The 15,642-nt window shown below is 57.3% G+C and overlaps 1 protein-coding gene across 1 annotated transcript; it reads left to right on the top strand.

Moving 5' to 3' along the window:
* The first annotated feature begins 5,159 nt into the window (after nt 1-5,159).
* NKX2-2 (NK2 homeobox 2) lies at nt 5,160-7,810 on the top strand. Its single transcript, XM_080407799.1, has 2 exons — nt 5,160-5,799; nt 6,101-7,810. Exons 1-2 carry the CDS (start codon nt 5,541-5,543, stop codon nt 6,658-6,660), a joined length of 819 nt encoding a protein of 272 aa, XP_080263925.1. The 5' UTR covers nt 5,160-5,540; the 3' UTR covers nt 6,661-7,810.
* The last annotated feature ends 7,832 nt before the right edge of the window (nt 7,811-15,642 follow it).

Raw genomic sequence — 15,642 nt, 5'->3', positions numbered from 1 at the left:
CGTTAGCCCCCAGGGAGGAGGGGGGAAAATCCCAATTTCTTTTACAATTCACCACCTCGGGAGGTTGGCTGGGGGGCAGGCTAGATCGGGATCTACAAATTTATAAGTAATATCGGTGAATTGGAAGGATTTCTCCGCCTTTGAAGCTTCGGGGGGAAGGAGATAGAGTAATCGTGAGAATAGGAAAGCTCATTTAGATTCCTATGTCCTGGAGAAGATTTAATTGTCTGCAGAAGAAAGGCCGGCCGGCGCCGCGATTTTGGGGGGTGGCAGGGGCTTTTTCTTGAGCCTTGACAGGGAAGGCTGGTGCCAGCTTCCCTTCTGCGTGCCAGGGAATCTTCCCTCCCTACCCCCCCTTTTTTTTTCCTTTTCCTTTTTTCTTCTCCTCCAAAACATCCTTAACGCTTTTGTTAATGCCATTTTTCCAGCCGTGAAAAGGGACGGGAATTTCACCCCGCAGAAACTCCGACCCCCGCACGTTAAATTAAGTTCCCGAAAGCGACGGAGGCTTCGGAGGGCTCTGGTTCCCCCTCATTTCAGGGAATAGGATTTTTTTTCCACTTCCCCCACCCCACCCCTCCTCCGGACGGGGTGCTGGTGTGCGAGGTGCCCCGGTGCGTGGCCCCCGCCTGCGCTGCCTGTCCCCCTGCCAGCCGCCGCCGCCGAGCCGGCAGCATCTCTGCCGAGCTGCCGCTGCACCGCTGGAGAAACGCGATTGGAAATCCCCCGTGCGGGGCTCCTGCGGGGATATTTAGAAGGTTTATCTTTTTTTTTTTTTTTTTTTCTTCTTAAATCGCCAACAAAAGATATCTTCTCTAACAACGCGGCTCTCCTTTCCCCCTGCCACACTTTAAAACAAAGAGGGTGTTGCTTACAGGGGATGCTCTCAGGGTGAAGTTCCTAATAACAATTACCAGGAGCGACGTGGGCTGCGCTTCCCTTTCGCTCTTTATTTCAAGTGTAGCTCATTCTGAGAGATAAAATAAACCTGTCCCCCTAACAAAGGCTTTGTGTGGGCTTCGCTAATCCGTACCGAGCGGCAAGGTGCAGTCCTTTCTGTTTGTTTATTTGTGGTCTGGAGTGAAGGAAAACAATAGCTCGCACCTTTGGGCTAATCAAACAATAAACTAATCCACTTGACGGCTGTTATCGGCGATGCGATGCGGGGCTGGGTTAGAGGTCAGCGCGAGCGAACCGCACGGGAGGGGAGGGATGGCGGCGGGCTCCTGCCGAACACCCTTCGCTCATTGATGTGTTATACAGCAAATACACGCGTACGGTATCGCTCGACAGGGAAAGGAGTGAAGTCAGGGGCGTCGGTGGCTTCAACCGGAGGGAGACACCCGGCGCTTTGCGGGGAGCGGGAGCCCTCGGGACGCCGGCGGGAGGCAGAGCGGGATGAAGCAAGCGAAGGCACCTCGCCGCCTAAAGACAGCAGCCAACGGGTCACCCGTGGCGTGGCGAAACCCCACTGTGCCGGCCCATGCGCTGTGCGGTACAGGCCTGGGATCGGCGCGCCCCGCACCCGCCGCTGGAGCCCCGGCACCGCAGGCGCGGTGAGAGGCGCAGAAGGGCTTTCCCCGCTTTAATCCCCTCTTTAAACAAACCAAAAAACCCAGAAAGAAATAATAAAACCCCAAACAACAAAACAAGCTTTAATGCCGCTAAAATCAAGACCCGCCGCTCGTGGGGTGGGAGGGTCGCTCCCCACGCAGCTCGGGGCGGGGGGACAAACAGGGGAGGCGAACGGCGGGTGTTTGAGCTACCTGTGAAGGTAAACAGGGAAGCACCCCCCGCTCGCAGGGCACTTGTCCTGGAGTGCAGCCACTCAGCCTATGTACACGCACCGCGCCGCCGGCCTCCTGTGGGCTTGTGCAAATAACCCCGCCGGGGCGAGCCCACAGGGGGAGCGGGCTGGGAGGGCAGCCCCTCGCCCCCTGCCGGCCCCGCGGATCCCCCTCGCAGGGCCACCCCGCGCCCTGGCGCTGGAGCGTGGCCCCCCGGCCCCGGCTGGTCCCACGTGTGGGGAGGGCCACGCCGCGGGGTGCGGAGCCGGTGGGTTCCAGTAGGGTCCTGGGGAGGGGGACACGCACGCAGCAGGGAAAAGGCACGAGGGGTGGCGGGGAGCGCCCCACGGCGCTGTCGCGATAGCCGCCGGGCTGCCGTCGGGTTTTCCTCCCACGCAGCGCGGCCCCGGGCGCGGGGCTGCGTCCCGGCCCCGCGACTCCTGACGCCAAAGGGCCCGAACCGGCTCTTACGTCACTCCCCGCCGGTGACGTCACGCCGTCCCGGGCCGCTAGCTCGGTGCAGTGCGAGAGCGACCCCGGCCCGCAGCGTTTCCCGCGCGTGAGAGCAGCCCCGCTGCCGGACGCCGGAGCTCCCCGCGGGGAACGGGCCGCAGGTCTCCCGCCCGCTACCTCTCGGGTGGCGCCGGGGCCCGGGCAAAGCCCCCCGGCGCGGGCCAGCCCGACGCGACCCCCGGGCCGTGCCCGTGGCCGATCGGCCCGGCCTCCTCCGGTGGGCACGGCCGCTCCCGGCGCCGTCGGGGCCCACGTCGCGAAGGCTTCGCAGGGCTCTCCGTCTGTCCGGGCTCGGGGGTGTGTATGTGTGTGTGTGTGTGTCTGTTATTATTATTATTTTTGTCGTTATTAGTTATTTGAGGCCTGACCTTCAGGCCGGCCCGAAGGAAGCGGGCCGCCAGCCCCGCCGCCCTGCAGATGCTCTGCCCGTCCCTCCCCCGGCGGGACCGCTTGTTTTCTGCCGGGGTTCTTTAATTCGGAACGTTGTGTCGTCGTGCCGCTGTCGCGATTGTCGCTGCTGGTTTTTTTTTTCCCTCTGGCTTGCCGCGGCGAAAAGGAGTCGGAACCCCATCCTGCCCCATCTGATCGAAACGCCGCCACCTCCCCCGCTCCGGGCAGGTCGAGCCGGGGGCGGGGGGTGGGGTGGGGGAATAAATCAATCGATAAAGCCGAGATTTGCTGGAAATTAAAGTCTGGTGTCTGTCCCAAGCCCCTCCCCACGGGGAAAGGGAAGCGGAGCGGGGGAGCGCCCGCCCGAGGGGGTTCCCTCGATATCGAGGAAGGACTCCGAAATGGATGAAGAGATAGCCATTGAGCGCAGTTGAATACCATGACAACTAGGAACAACCTCAGATTTATTCCCAACAGTTAGGACACATTGAAAGAGGGCGTCAATCACGTATTATTTCGCCACTGAAATAAATGCAAAAACTGCGCCGAGACAAAGGGTTCCAACAGAAGCCGGACATTTGTCTACATTGCGGACATTGTTTCCAGCTTAGCCATAGGGTTGTATTTGTGTTTGCGCGGGTCCGACCACCCAGGATGTGCTCAGGGGCTCGCTTAAAAAAAAGGGGGGGGGGGGCGGAAAATCCCTGGGCATTGTCAGACACATCACATACTTTATGGGAGGCAGGCTGGGGGTTGGGGGAGGAAAGATGAGGGGAGCTGGGAGGGAGAGGAGGGGAAGGTGCGAATACATTGATCCGCAAATAGGAGGATGTCTGAGGGACCTTCTTCCTCCTCTTCCCACCACCAGCAGCTTCGTTCCCGCTCCTTCCTCCTGGAAGAGAAACTCGGGCAACTTCTCCTTCCCCAATATAACGGTGGTGGTGAGAAGCCCTTTCCCACACTGTAGGACCCCGCACACCACCGTCAGCCCCACGCACAAGCCCGTCCCGGGACGGGGTCTGGCTGCGGGGCTGTTCAGGGAAAGGAAGGGAAGGGGAAGGGGAAGGGAAGGGGAAGGAGAAGGGGAAGGAAGAAGGGGAATAAGGTCCGGGCTGTACCCGGCGCGGGTGCGCATGGCCAAGGGTCTTCGGAGGGTGCAGGAAAAGGCAGGAAGAAGGAAAATTAAAATAAAAGTTGGTGGCAGGCAGCTAGAGAGGGAAGAAGTTGGGGAGGGGGTGGCCTGCAGCCCCGCACGGGCAGGGGCAGCCTCCCCGGCCGCGCAGGCACTGCTGCGCTCCGCGCCGCTCCGCCGGGGCCCGCGGCCGGGGATGCCGGCGGGCTCCACGGCTGCCGGCGCCGTGTGCGTGGGTGCGTGCCTGCGTGACACCTGAAGGTTCGGCCTTCCAAAACGCCCCTTTGGAACGCAACCCCTTCTTCATCCCCCTCCTTCCCCAGGTCCTGAAAAAGAAAAAAAAAAAAAAAAGGAAAGAAAAGCAAAAAAAATCAGTTATATTTGAAAGTCCATTGGGCTTCAGCCCATTAAAGTAATCAAACAGGCTGGGTTTTATTCCCCTGGAAGAAGGAGGCACAATCAATGAGAACTCTTCAAATAAAGCCCCCCCCCCGCCCCCCCGAGTAATCACCTCCCGGATCTCCCCGGGTCGTGACTGACGATCGCATTTTGCCAGTTCGGTTAATTTCGGAGCAAGCTAGAATCAATTACTTGCTGTTTAATTTCCAGCGTTCATCCCTAAGCCTCAACCAAAATATTGACCTAGGCGGTTTAGATAAGTTGGTCTCTTGCCATCTGAGCCGCCTCTCGTTTCGGTCCCGCGCGGGGCTTTGAGCGCATCCCCGCGTAAAGGCGCTGCCCCCGGGTTTGCGTGGGCGCGCAGGCTGCGCGGGAGGGGTGGCAAACCGCTCACGCAGCCTCACTCGATCCTTATCACCACCCTCCCCCCGAAAGTATATAGATTTTTTTTTTTCCCCTCCCTCCCTGCTTTTCAAGGCAATCGGTGGAAAACACACTTTGGAGTATGCGGAATATCGGGCTGGTGCGAGGCTCTTTGTATGTAAATACTGTGTTTAAAAAAAAGAAATCACACCCTCCCTCTCTCGCTGACACACACACACACACGCGCGGAAGGGCCCTCCCCACGCCGGTAATTAACTGACACGTTATACCACTCATCACCAATGGTGGAAGCTCGGAGCTCGCCCAAAACCCGCAATTTCACATCTGCAAACACTGTCTTCATCCACTTGACTTCCAAGACCCGCCCACACGTGGCCAACCTTTCCCGGGTTTAATGTGTTTTTTTCTCCCTCCTCTCGGCAGGTTCATGTGCGGGGACCAGCCTCATATGGACTGTTCGCTCCAGCAATGGCTCGGGCTTCCCAAGCGGCAGGCACGGGTTCGGGGTGTTTAAACAAGATCCAGAAGTGATCTCTTTTTTTTAAACTTTTTTTTTTTTTTTTTTGGCGTATCTTTCCCCCTTTCCCCTGGAGTTACAAACTATTTTCGAAGCCAGCTGCTGCTCCCGCTCGCTGAATTTCTCCCTGTGGCAGAACCAGCCCGTAGAAACCACCACCGCAGAGATCCACCGCTGCGGCCGGCGCGCTTCTCTTCTTCTTTTGCACAAACCCCTGCCGTTATTTTTCTATAAATCTGTATTATTATTTTTATTTTTCCCTCCTCCTCCCCACGCGTGCCGCCGCCCCGAAGCCCCCACCCCCCCACCCCCCGGCTGCCGCGCGCGGTGCTGTTCTCCCCGCTCCGTGTGTGCGCCCCTGGCACGGCGGCTCGCCGGAGCTGCTCCTCCAACTTTCCTGCCTAAATTTGGCCGGAACATGTCTCTGACCAACACAAAGACGGGCTTTTCGGTGAAGGACATTTTGGATCTCCCCGACACCAACGATGAGGACGGCTCCGCCGCGGAGGGCGGCGAGGAGGAGAGCGAGGTGCCCGAGCCGCCCAAGAAAGCGGGAGTTTTGGGACAAACCCCCTTGGACACTGTTCAGACGCTGCCTTTGAAGAACCCTTTCTATGATAATAGCGATAATCCCTACACGCGCTGGCTGGCGAGCGCCGAGGGCATCCAATACTCCCGTGAGTACCGCGCAGTGCCGCGGGGACGGGGCAGCGCCGCTCCGCGACCGCGGGGGCTTCCCCCGGCGCCGGGGGGTGTTTAGGGAGGGGGGGTGTCGGGGGGGTGCCGCTCGCCACGGCTGGCTGAGCCCCGGCCGGTGCCTCCATCCATCCATCCATCCACCTATTCATCCATCCATCCATCCACCTACCCGTTCATGCCCCCGCGCTATCCCGGGCGGCGGGAGGGCGGCGGGGGCGCAGTGCAGAGCCCCCCCCGCGCTTCCCCCCTGACGGGGGCTCTCGGCCGGGCTCTCCGCAGTGCACGGGCTGACGGCCGGCGGCGGCGGCCAGGACCCCTCCGCCAAATCGCCGGAGCCGTCGGCCGACGAGTCGCCCGACAACGAGAAGGAGGCGGCGGGCGGCGGGGACGCGGGGAAGAAGAGGAAGAGGAGGGTGCTCTTCTCCAAGGCGCAGACCTACGAGCTGGAGCGGCGGTTCCGGCAGCAGCGGTACCTGTCGGCGCCGGAGCGGGAGCACCTGGCCAGCCTGATCCGCCTCACCCCCACCCAGGTGAAGATCTGGTTCCAGAACCATCGCTACAAGATGAAGCGGGCCCGGGCCGAGAAAGGTATGGAAGTGACTCCTCTTCCCTCCCCGCGGCGGGTGGCCGTGCCGGTCTTAGTCAGGGACGGCAAGCCCTGCCACACGCTCAAAGCTCAGGACTTGGCAGCCGCGACTTTCCAGACGGGAATCCCTTTCTCCGCTTATAGCGCCCAGTCTCTACAGCATATGCAATACAACGCCCAGTACAGCGCTACCAGCAACCCCCAGTACCCCACAGCACACCATTTGGTACAAGCTCAGCAATGGACTTGGTGAAGGCTGGAGGGGAGCGCGCACACACGCACACACTACCCACCCCCCCACGCCCCACACCCACACAGGAAAAAAAAGGAGGAAAAACAAAAATAATAAAAGAGAGAGAGAAAGAGACAGACTGATGCTCCAAAAATAAAATCAAAACTGTGGGGGAAGGAATGGAGAGGGAACCGCTATTATTATTATTATTATTGCTATTATTATTATTATTATTATTATGGGATTTTTTCCCTCTCCCGTTTCTTTTCCCCTCCATATTTTTTTTTTTGGGGGGGACTCGGTTTCATTTCGGGGGAGGCGGGGGGGAAGGGAGGGGAGGTGTTTTTGTGCGTCATTGTTTACAGAAATTTTTGCGCCATTCAGAGTGGTCCTGTCTACCTACAACTAAAATAAAACCGGGGGCGGGGGGGTAATCGTCAGAATTAAAAAAAAAAAAAAAGATAATAAAGAATAAAACCCCCCCGCTGCTCCTGTGATTCTGTGAGGAACGAGCGTGCGGTGGCCGGGACGCCGAGCTGCGCACCCCGCCCGCGGTCCCGGCTGCTGCGCCGCCTCCGACCCCGACAGCTATTACCGGGTGCATTTTTATATCCCGTTGTGATTATCGCTGCTCTCGGTAGCAGCCAGGGCGTTCATTTTGTTTATTTGGGGTTTGGTATTTTTTGTTCTTTCGGGGGGGGCGGGGGGTTGCGCGCAGCTATTCCTCAGTAACCACGAGCAGAGGGAAAAGAAACGCAGATTAAACCCTTCCCGCTCGCCGCTGTGGATTCATTGTGTACAAACCCAGGTTTTCGATATTCCAATGAGAATTTAAATTTTTTTTAAAAAAGCTGTTTCGAGGAAAAAAAATTAAAAAAAGGAAGGAACCGGTAACAACGACGGACCAGTTTTGTTCCACTTCTCGGTGCGGCCGGCGGCCGCAGCCGCCTCCCGCATCCCCCGCCGGCGGGCCCGGCCCGGAGACACGGCCGAGTAGGGCCCCACGGCCTCCCACCGCTCGCCGCTCCCACAACTTCTTTTTTCGGGGGAAAACGGTTTTTCTGGGGCAGTCGGCTTCAGCCCGCCTCCTCCACAACGCCCCGAGCAGGCGAAAAACTTGGGGCGAAGGGGGAAAGAACTGTTTTATATCTGTGATTGTGCTTTTATACACCCCTGCGCTGCTGGGGGCCTCCGGCTGCGGAGTTTGGGTACCAGCATCACCCCCACTCCCCCTCCCCGGGCCGGGGCCGTTTGCACCGGAGGGAGCGCGGAAACTTCGCGTTCGGCCCTCGGGGATGCGCAGGCGGCTCATGCAGGTCGGGGGAAAGGGTTAACGCCTGGGCTACCCCCCAAAATAACGGAAGAAAGGGGGAGAGGGGAGAAGAGAGAGGCGAGGAGGATCGGGGGCAGGCTGGCGGCTCGGCCGGGGCGCGGCGGGGACTCAGCCCGGCCCGGGCGCAGTTACGGCCGGTCCTGGGCACGCACAGCCGCGGCTCGGAGCGAGCTGGGGCAGAGCCGGGGCGGCTGGGCGCTCCCTCGCCCTCCCCTGCGCTTTTTAGGCTGGTAAAGGTGCTTAAAAAATTAACAAACAAGCGGGGTTTGTCTGCTGCGGTGGGGCCGGGGCAGCACCCGCCCCATCCCGCCGGGGCTGAGCAGGGCCGTGCCGGGCCGTGCCGAGCCGAGCCGAGCCAGTCCAAGGCCCGAAGCAAAGAGGGTCGGTACCGGGCCGCGGCACCCCGGGCCCGCCGTGCCCCTCTCCGCCCCGGCCACAGAGCCCCCGGCACAAGCCTCCGCGCTGCCGGTATTTGTTTTTGCTGTTGTTTTGGGTTTTTTTTTCCTTTTCTCTTTTTACTTCCCCCCTTTCTTGTTCCTCCTCCCCCCGGTGAGCCCCCACCCAGCCCACCCGAGCCGCTCGGCTGGCGGCGAGGCCGGCGGGGGGGTGCCTACGCGGAGCAGCCCGGCCGGGCCAGCGGGGCCGGGGTCCCGACTGCGGGGGGCACACGGGCTTGTGCAGGTTCTCCCTTCTCCAGCCCCAGCGTGCGAGCCAGGAGCGGAGAAGGGGGAAAATCGTCACTTTTTCCTTCTTCTTCTTCTTCTTTCTTTCTTTCTTCCCCTCCCCGCCCCCCCCCCCCCCCCCCCCCCCCCAAAGCTCTGTTAAGTCTATAAAACCAGTTGTGTGGCCCTAACCTCCGTGGCCTTATATCTCCCATGCTGCCGGGCCAGCTCCGGGCAGTCTATCTTTGCACAATATACAGTAGACTTCACAAAACAGCACAATGGGGGAGGCAGGGAGGTGAGCATGTTAGAGGCGTGCATATTAAAGAGACGGAGGCAAAGGCAGTCAGGGCTGGGCCGGGCCGGGGAAGGGGGGAGAAAAAAAGAGGAGACAGTATGGAGGGGGGTGGGCCCCCTCCCTGTGCCTTCCCTCCCTTCTTTTCCCACCCCCCCACCCCCCCCACCCTTCTTTTTAGTGCCATTCAATTCATTTATGGGAGGCAGTCCATCTCGGAGTCAGGGAGCAGTGTCCTTTGCGTTTTGTTAGGGCTGTCACTCGTGCTCATTGTTAGGCATGTTCTACATGTTGTATCCCATATGGCCAGCTGGGCCGGGGGACCCCTCACAAAACCCAAATTGTGCCCAGCTTTCAAAACCAGCATTGTTGTCTGTGAAAGGAAGACGAATTAAAAATTCGTGCTATATCTATTCTGGAAAAAAAAAAAAAAAAAGGAAGGGGGGGAACAAGGAAAAAGAATCCCTCTCTCTTTCTCTCCCTCTCTCCTCTCCCTCCCTCTCTCTTTGAAGGCTAACAGAGGCCCTCCTCTTCTCCCAGTTCCCGCTGACAAGTTTCTCTCATTTCACAGGAAATCAGACTCCCCCCCCCAAAAACAAAGACCCAAGAGCATCTCCCCCGTAAAACACAAGGCGATGCCCACTCCTGCGGCTCCAGCCCACCAGCCGGGCTCTGCTTCCCGCACTGCCTGCGCTGGCCGCACTGCCCGCACTGCGCGGAGGCTGCGGCGGGCAGCAGAACAAGGCAGCATTCAGGGCCGGTAATGTTATGCAGGCTGCCTCCCTGCGCGGCCCGGCCGTACCGAGCGGCAGGCTGGCACGTCCCGCTTCTCCCCCGGAGAAACGGCTCTTTCTTGTTGTAGCTCCTCGTCGTGCAAGGCAGGCCGTCAGAGGAGGAGAGAGAAAGGGAGGCGAGAGAGAGAGAAAGAAAGGGGGAGGGAAGAAAAAAGGAAAAAAGAAAAGGGAGAAAAAAGAAAAAGAAAAAAGAAAAAAAACCCCAAAAATAAAAAGGGGGAGAAACCCCCCAACCCAACCACCCTTGGCATTTCCCTCCAGGCCGCAGGGATGCGCAGCGCTGCGCGGGGCGTTGCCGTGCCCCGGCATTGAGCTGGTGCGGGCGCGAGCCCGCAGCGCAGACGAGGCTTCACCCGGGGGGTCCGGCACCTCCGCCCCCCCCTCCCCCCCCGCCCTCCTCCTGCCTGCAGGTCTGGCAGCTGCCTGCCGGTTTGCCCCGCCGCTCGTGCATCCCCCCACACCCCCACGGTGCGCCCTTCTCCTCCGCCCCGGAGGCTGCGCGCCGCGAGAGGCACCCGTCAGGTTTGGATCGCGACACACGGCGCTGATCGCGACTTGGGCCACGACCAGGGCGGGTGAGAAGCTGAGCCCAGGGTTCAGGCACCTACCTCTTCGCCCCGCTCCCTTCCTCCCCCGCCGCCTTCCTCCGCCCTCTAGCAGGGAAGGCACTATTTAGGCGCCTCAGATAACCTGATAATGAGCTGGAAGCCCCTTAAGCCCTGGAAATAACTTACTTTCGTCACCTATTGACTGTTTGGCTTAGTTTGGAACCGGTGTGGATTTTTCGGGTCTTTTCAAGAGAGCTGGTCAATGAAAAGCTAATCCAATATTTACAGAGTATAAGGGCAATTCTCGGCGGTGTTTATTAAGGAGCCGGTGAGGAAGGGCTGCGGGGGGACACAGGGGGACCGCCCCCCACCCCTGCGACGTGCCCGGGGCGGCTGGAGTGGCGGGGCGGCGAGACACGGCCCTGGGCGGTGTTTCAGGAAACGTGCACTTGTGGCTTCAGAAACACGGTGCTCTGGGCCGCATCTCCTCCCCTTACCCTTCCCGCACCATCACCTCCCCTTATCCTGCCCGCATCACCCAATAAAGCCCCGCAGCCCTTCCCCAGCCAAACGTCCCACCGCTATACGCCGCCCCCCCTCCCCCCGCCGCTCCCAAAAGAAACAATTTAGGGGTTGATCGCTTTCTGCAGCGGTAGGAATGTATTTTATCCCTCCCCCCTCCCCGGGGCAGCGACCGCAGGGAGGCAGCAGTGCCCCGCGCAGCCCGGCGCGGAGACCCGCTCCCTCTCCGCGCTCCCCCGGGGCCGGGGCGGGGGGAACCCGCGGGAGCCGAGGCGCTGGGCACCGGTCCCCGACCGCCCCCCCGTCGGGTCATGGCCGCGGGCGGCCGCACGGGGGCGCTGCCGGATAAGGGACGTGCCGTCACCCCCCCACCCCACCCCGCCGCAGGGGTCCCGATGGCGACCGAGACCCTTCAGCACAGCATCGACCCGGGGAAGGGTCCCCCCACGCCCCCTGTGACACGGCAGCTGCACCGACAGGACGGATGGACAGGGAGCGCTCCAGGGGTCCCGCCAGCACCCTGCCTTTCCCGGCTGCGGCGGGGAGCATCCTCAGCCCTGCACGCAGGGGTCCCCAGCCACCACTTCGAAGTACAGCACAGAGCTCAAGGTGCAAAGTCATGACGTGAAAATATCTGTCCCCCAATCCTTATGTGGGGCAAGACACCAGAGAAGTGGGGACTCCTGCTGCCTCTTCTGGCCCCAGCAGCTACAGGTGTCAAGCAGACCCTCGAGACCTAGGAACCCACCTTTTGGGGAGGCAGTACAGGGTCTGGTACAAAGCATTGACCTGTTTTATGTAAGTACGAGTATCAACTGCACCAGAAGGACAAACCAACTATCCAGTAAGGGTATTGCTTCACCTTCAGCTCGCTGAAATGCTGTGACACATGCAGTTTCCTCCCAGCACTCCATCTCTTCCCACCTCTGCATAAAGCCAGAGTATGGGCAGGCATGGGGATGGCTACAGCTGCCTTACTGCTTTTGAATGCGCTGGGGGCACTTACAACTTGCACCCTTGAAGGTAGCGAGTGAGTCATCTAAGCATGGCAGGTAGGTGCTTGAGGACGTCCCTTTTTTTTTTGCATGACCCAACTCAAAGTGCTTTGGAAAAGGCCAAATAAACGGCAGCCTCTAGGAAGTGTCCCCCCCCAGCAGCAGATAGCCTACCACACCGTGCAATAGCCACAGGGATGCTCAGCTGAGCTTTGTTCCCCTGCCGTGCTATTTGGTGTGTTGCATTAGCTTTAAAAGAATGCCAACACTCACAGTTTGTGTCAAAATCAAGAGTCCAGGCTATGGCTTTGTCTCCACTTCTGGCATTTGAAAGTATCTGAGCAGAAACTTAAAGCTCATAGTGAGGGAGTTAGGACACCTTTGTAAGAAAAAAAAAAATTAAAAAATTAATCAGTTCTGGAGAAGTGCCAGCTCTCATTCCTGAGAGCAGTGTTGCATGCTCACCCCACCTTACAGTGACCCTGCTAGGAAATGCTTCAGGAGAAACAAAATCAGCCCTCGCTTAAGTAAAGCGTGAGAAGAAAGGCCTGGCACTGCTCACTTTTTTGAGAGTGCAACAGCACTCTCGAAACCAGGGATTTCTATTTCTTCCCCAGGAGATAACCCATTCCTAGCTCCGGAAAGATCTATTTTGCTTCACAGGCTGATCCATTCTGTGTTTATTTCTTACCAGGTGATGCACCGTTAAATTTTGCATTTAACTGAGTAAACAGCAAGACTTTCATTCAGCAGATTCACCATCCAGTGACAGCAAATTTGCTGGGTTTTGCACAGCAGCATTAGTTAATGATACTTTTTTTACATATGAAGAACCAACAGTTCTTCTTTTTTTTTTTTTTAATGTGCACATACATGGGCACACATATAAGAGCACCTAGAAACAAACAGAACCAACTGGATGGCTAGGGTCATTGGGGTGACAACCCCACTGCCCATCACCCACTGGAGGTGCACCCCCCCATGCTCCCTCCCCACGCAACACTGCTCCCACTTTGCACAGCCACTCACCTGGGGCAACACTCCAGCATTTGTTCTTCTGCCGCTCCTGGGGGCTCAGACCTTACCAGGGGGGTGGCTGTCACCACTACCTTCCCAACCTAAAAGGCTTCAGAGGGAGCCTCTAACACCACCTCACTGCCTCAGGTTCCTTCCTGCTGCCCACACCGGCTGGCCCCAGGGGGCTGGACAGGAGGGACCTCCCCTTCGGCTCCCCCGGTCCTTTCAGGCAGGCCCCCCGCCCCTTCTCCCTCCCTTCCTCGCTGGGACAGGTTGGTCCCCCCCAAAAAAAACATTTGGATGCCCAGCAGGTTCAGAGCACCTGTGATGCTCCAGCTGCAAAGGACAAGCATTTGGCTGGAAAACAATGGAGTTCAGCCTGAAGGGTGGGTTATAGTTACGGTGCAGCATCCTTCCTTCCTGCAGGCTCCCAGGCTGACCATGTGTTCCACAGGGCTCAGAGAGTCTGGCCAACCACAAAAATTAAAGTCTGTCCCACGGATAAAACCAGCATCAACATGCAGTTCCCTCGAGGCACCGCAAGAACATACTGGCACACAAATCTGACAATAAAATCTTTAAAAAAAGTTTTATACATAAGGCAAAAGTAATTTAAAAGACAAGTTATCACATCTCCATTTTAATGTTTAATATACTTTATTGTTTTACTCAAAGTTTGAGCAGTTTGAGGTGAGTAGGGTATACATAATAAGCTCTGTTCCACTTAAATATTTGTGATTTAACTGCTAGAAATCACATCAATGCTATCAACAGAAAACATTCAAGCTGTGATGTAAAAATCCAAGAGCTCAGACAAACTTGCCTTCAATTGTTGCAGGTTCCCTTGATTCTGCATAGAGATCTGCTGTATTTCATGGGGTTTAGCACCATTTCAGGAAGAAAGTTATCCGTGAGATAAAAACTGCAAGCAAAGCTGCTTAGAATAAATTGTGTAAAATCATATTATCACCACCACAGCCCAGGTCTGGTCAAACAGGCTGAACTATTTAAGGGAAGAACAGTTTTTAAAAGTGTACATGTATTCCAAGATATTTTTTTTTAGTGCAAAGAACAACAAAAAAAGTATACCAATCTAACTTCGAGAAACAAACACAAAGAACTCAAGCACCTTAACATACCAAATCCTATTCTGACCACATGGAGCATATAGGATGGGGGAGGTCTGGGGGACTTAAATACAGGATCCTTTCAGCATCTAAGGCTGTATCTATACTAGTAAACTGAACTGGGCTGGTGACCATTGCTGGGAAGCGTGCTCTACAGCACCAAACTACCAGGAGAGTCCCTGCTTCTTCCCCAGGCCACCAGAGCATCATTTCAGTGCCACCCCAGAGGCCATAGCAGGGGCTGTGTCCCCCCAGGCCTTCAGTCACGCTGCTGCTGTGAGCCCTCACCAAGGCTGACTGGGACCTGTGGGTTGCGAGCAGCACACAAGAGCTGCTCTCCCCGTGACCTGTGGCATGTGTTGTATGACACCTTGCACGAAAGAAGCATTTGCAGGATAGAGTTCATCTCATGTCCAAGACTGAAAAAAAATAATATTTTGCTGGAAAGCTTTCCCAGTCGTGGATCTTCCAGCTATTTTCTTATTCAGACATTTTTCCCCCTCCTTGTTCAGTGAAAGTTGTCCTGCAAAAGCCTGGGTTGGTGACTCCTAAAAAAAGATTAACACACATGTGATTTGTCACCCAAGACCAGACCAAGTAACTCGGCATCAATACACTTCTGATGTAAGTGGCCTTAAGTCCCTCATATCTTCTCTATCCGAGGCTCAGCCCAGTCTTCATCCTCTGCTTCACCATGGAGGAGGCATCGTGTCTCACAGGGTAACACAGATTCCCGACCCTCTCTGGCACAGTTCTGCCCTGCCCCGTGCTCAGCCAGCCGGAGGGGCACAGTGCTGCTGTGGGGTGCAGAGCCAGGTGACTGTGACAGCAGTGGCGTGGGACTGAAGAGCCGCCTGCCGCGCATGTAACGGGAGAGACAGGCTCTCCAGAAAATGTCCCCCTGGTGCCTGGGCACAGGCTGTCCCCCTCAACCCCCCCCCCCCGGCGTGTGCAGCGGCAGCTCCCCTGGCTCATCAGCTAAGGGAGCTCGGATCGTGCTGCGGCCGTTGGGTTTGCTCATTCCTCTTCCTCTCCTTTACACTTCTGCTTCTGTAATCACTCCAGTGGCTGAGAAAGTCTGGTCCATGGTGCAGCTTCCCTTCCTCAACCTCTGCACAAACAGAAACAACGTGTAGTTCAGAAAACATGGCAGGAATCAGCCCGAAACACGCACTTTCAAATAAAGCAGCCCTTGAGTTTATTTCCCCAGATATATTCACATAAGCCAGCAATGTAAGGACCTGGTTAAAAGCATATTGTAGCCCCACAACTGAACCAGGTGTGAAACCACAGCCCATGGAGCAATCCTAGAAGACCCATTTACACGCAAGTTACTTCTAACCCGACCTTACTTTGCTGTAGGAGCAAGATGAGACACTGCCTCTGCCAAGACATACACAGAGCTCAGCACACATCACGCATATCTGAAGATTTCTGGAATTCTGGCCTTCCTCCCAGGTGGAGGGGGCAGTGGCTACACAGACCCATCACCTTCATGCTCCGGTACCACAATGATAGGTGGGGAAGGAAAAGCAGGTACTGGTGATTTTAGAGGCTGCTTCAGAACACAGATCAAGGGAACATCACACCAGCCCTTTCCCTCTTGCACACTGCTTACACGTGCGTGCCAGGTAACCGCATCTTCAGCGCCTTCCAGCAACTGTTAGAGATGTCAGAGGGAAACCTTGGCTCTGCCAGAAGCCAGCCCAA

This window comes from Falco punctatus (genome assembly GCF_963210335.1).
Source record: "Falco punctatus genome assembly, chromosome: 12".
NCBI lineage: Eukaryota > Metazoa > Chordata > Aves > Falconiformes > Falconidae > Falco > Falco punctatus.
This window is presented reverse-complemented; position numbering and strand designations above follow the sequence as displayed.

Coding starts and splice junctions, on each gene's coding strand:
- NKX2-2 (XM_080407799.1), top strand. CDS start 5,541: ATGTCTCTGACCAACACAAAGACGGGCTTTTCGGTGAAGGACATTTTG. Junction 5,800..6,100: donor CGAGGGCATCCAATACTCCC/GTGAGTACCGCG, acceptor GGCTCTCCGCAG/TGCACGGGCTGACGGCCGGC.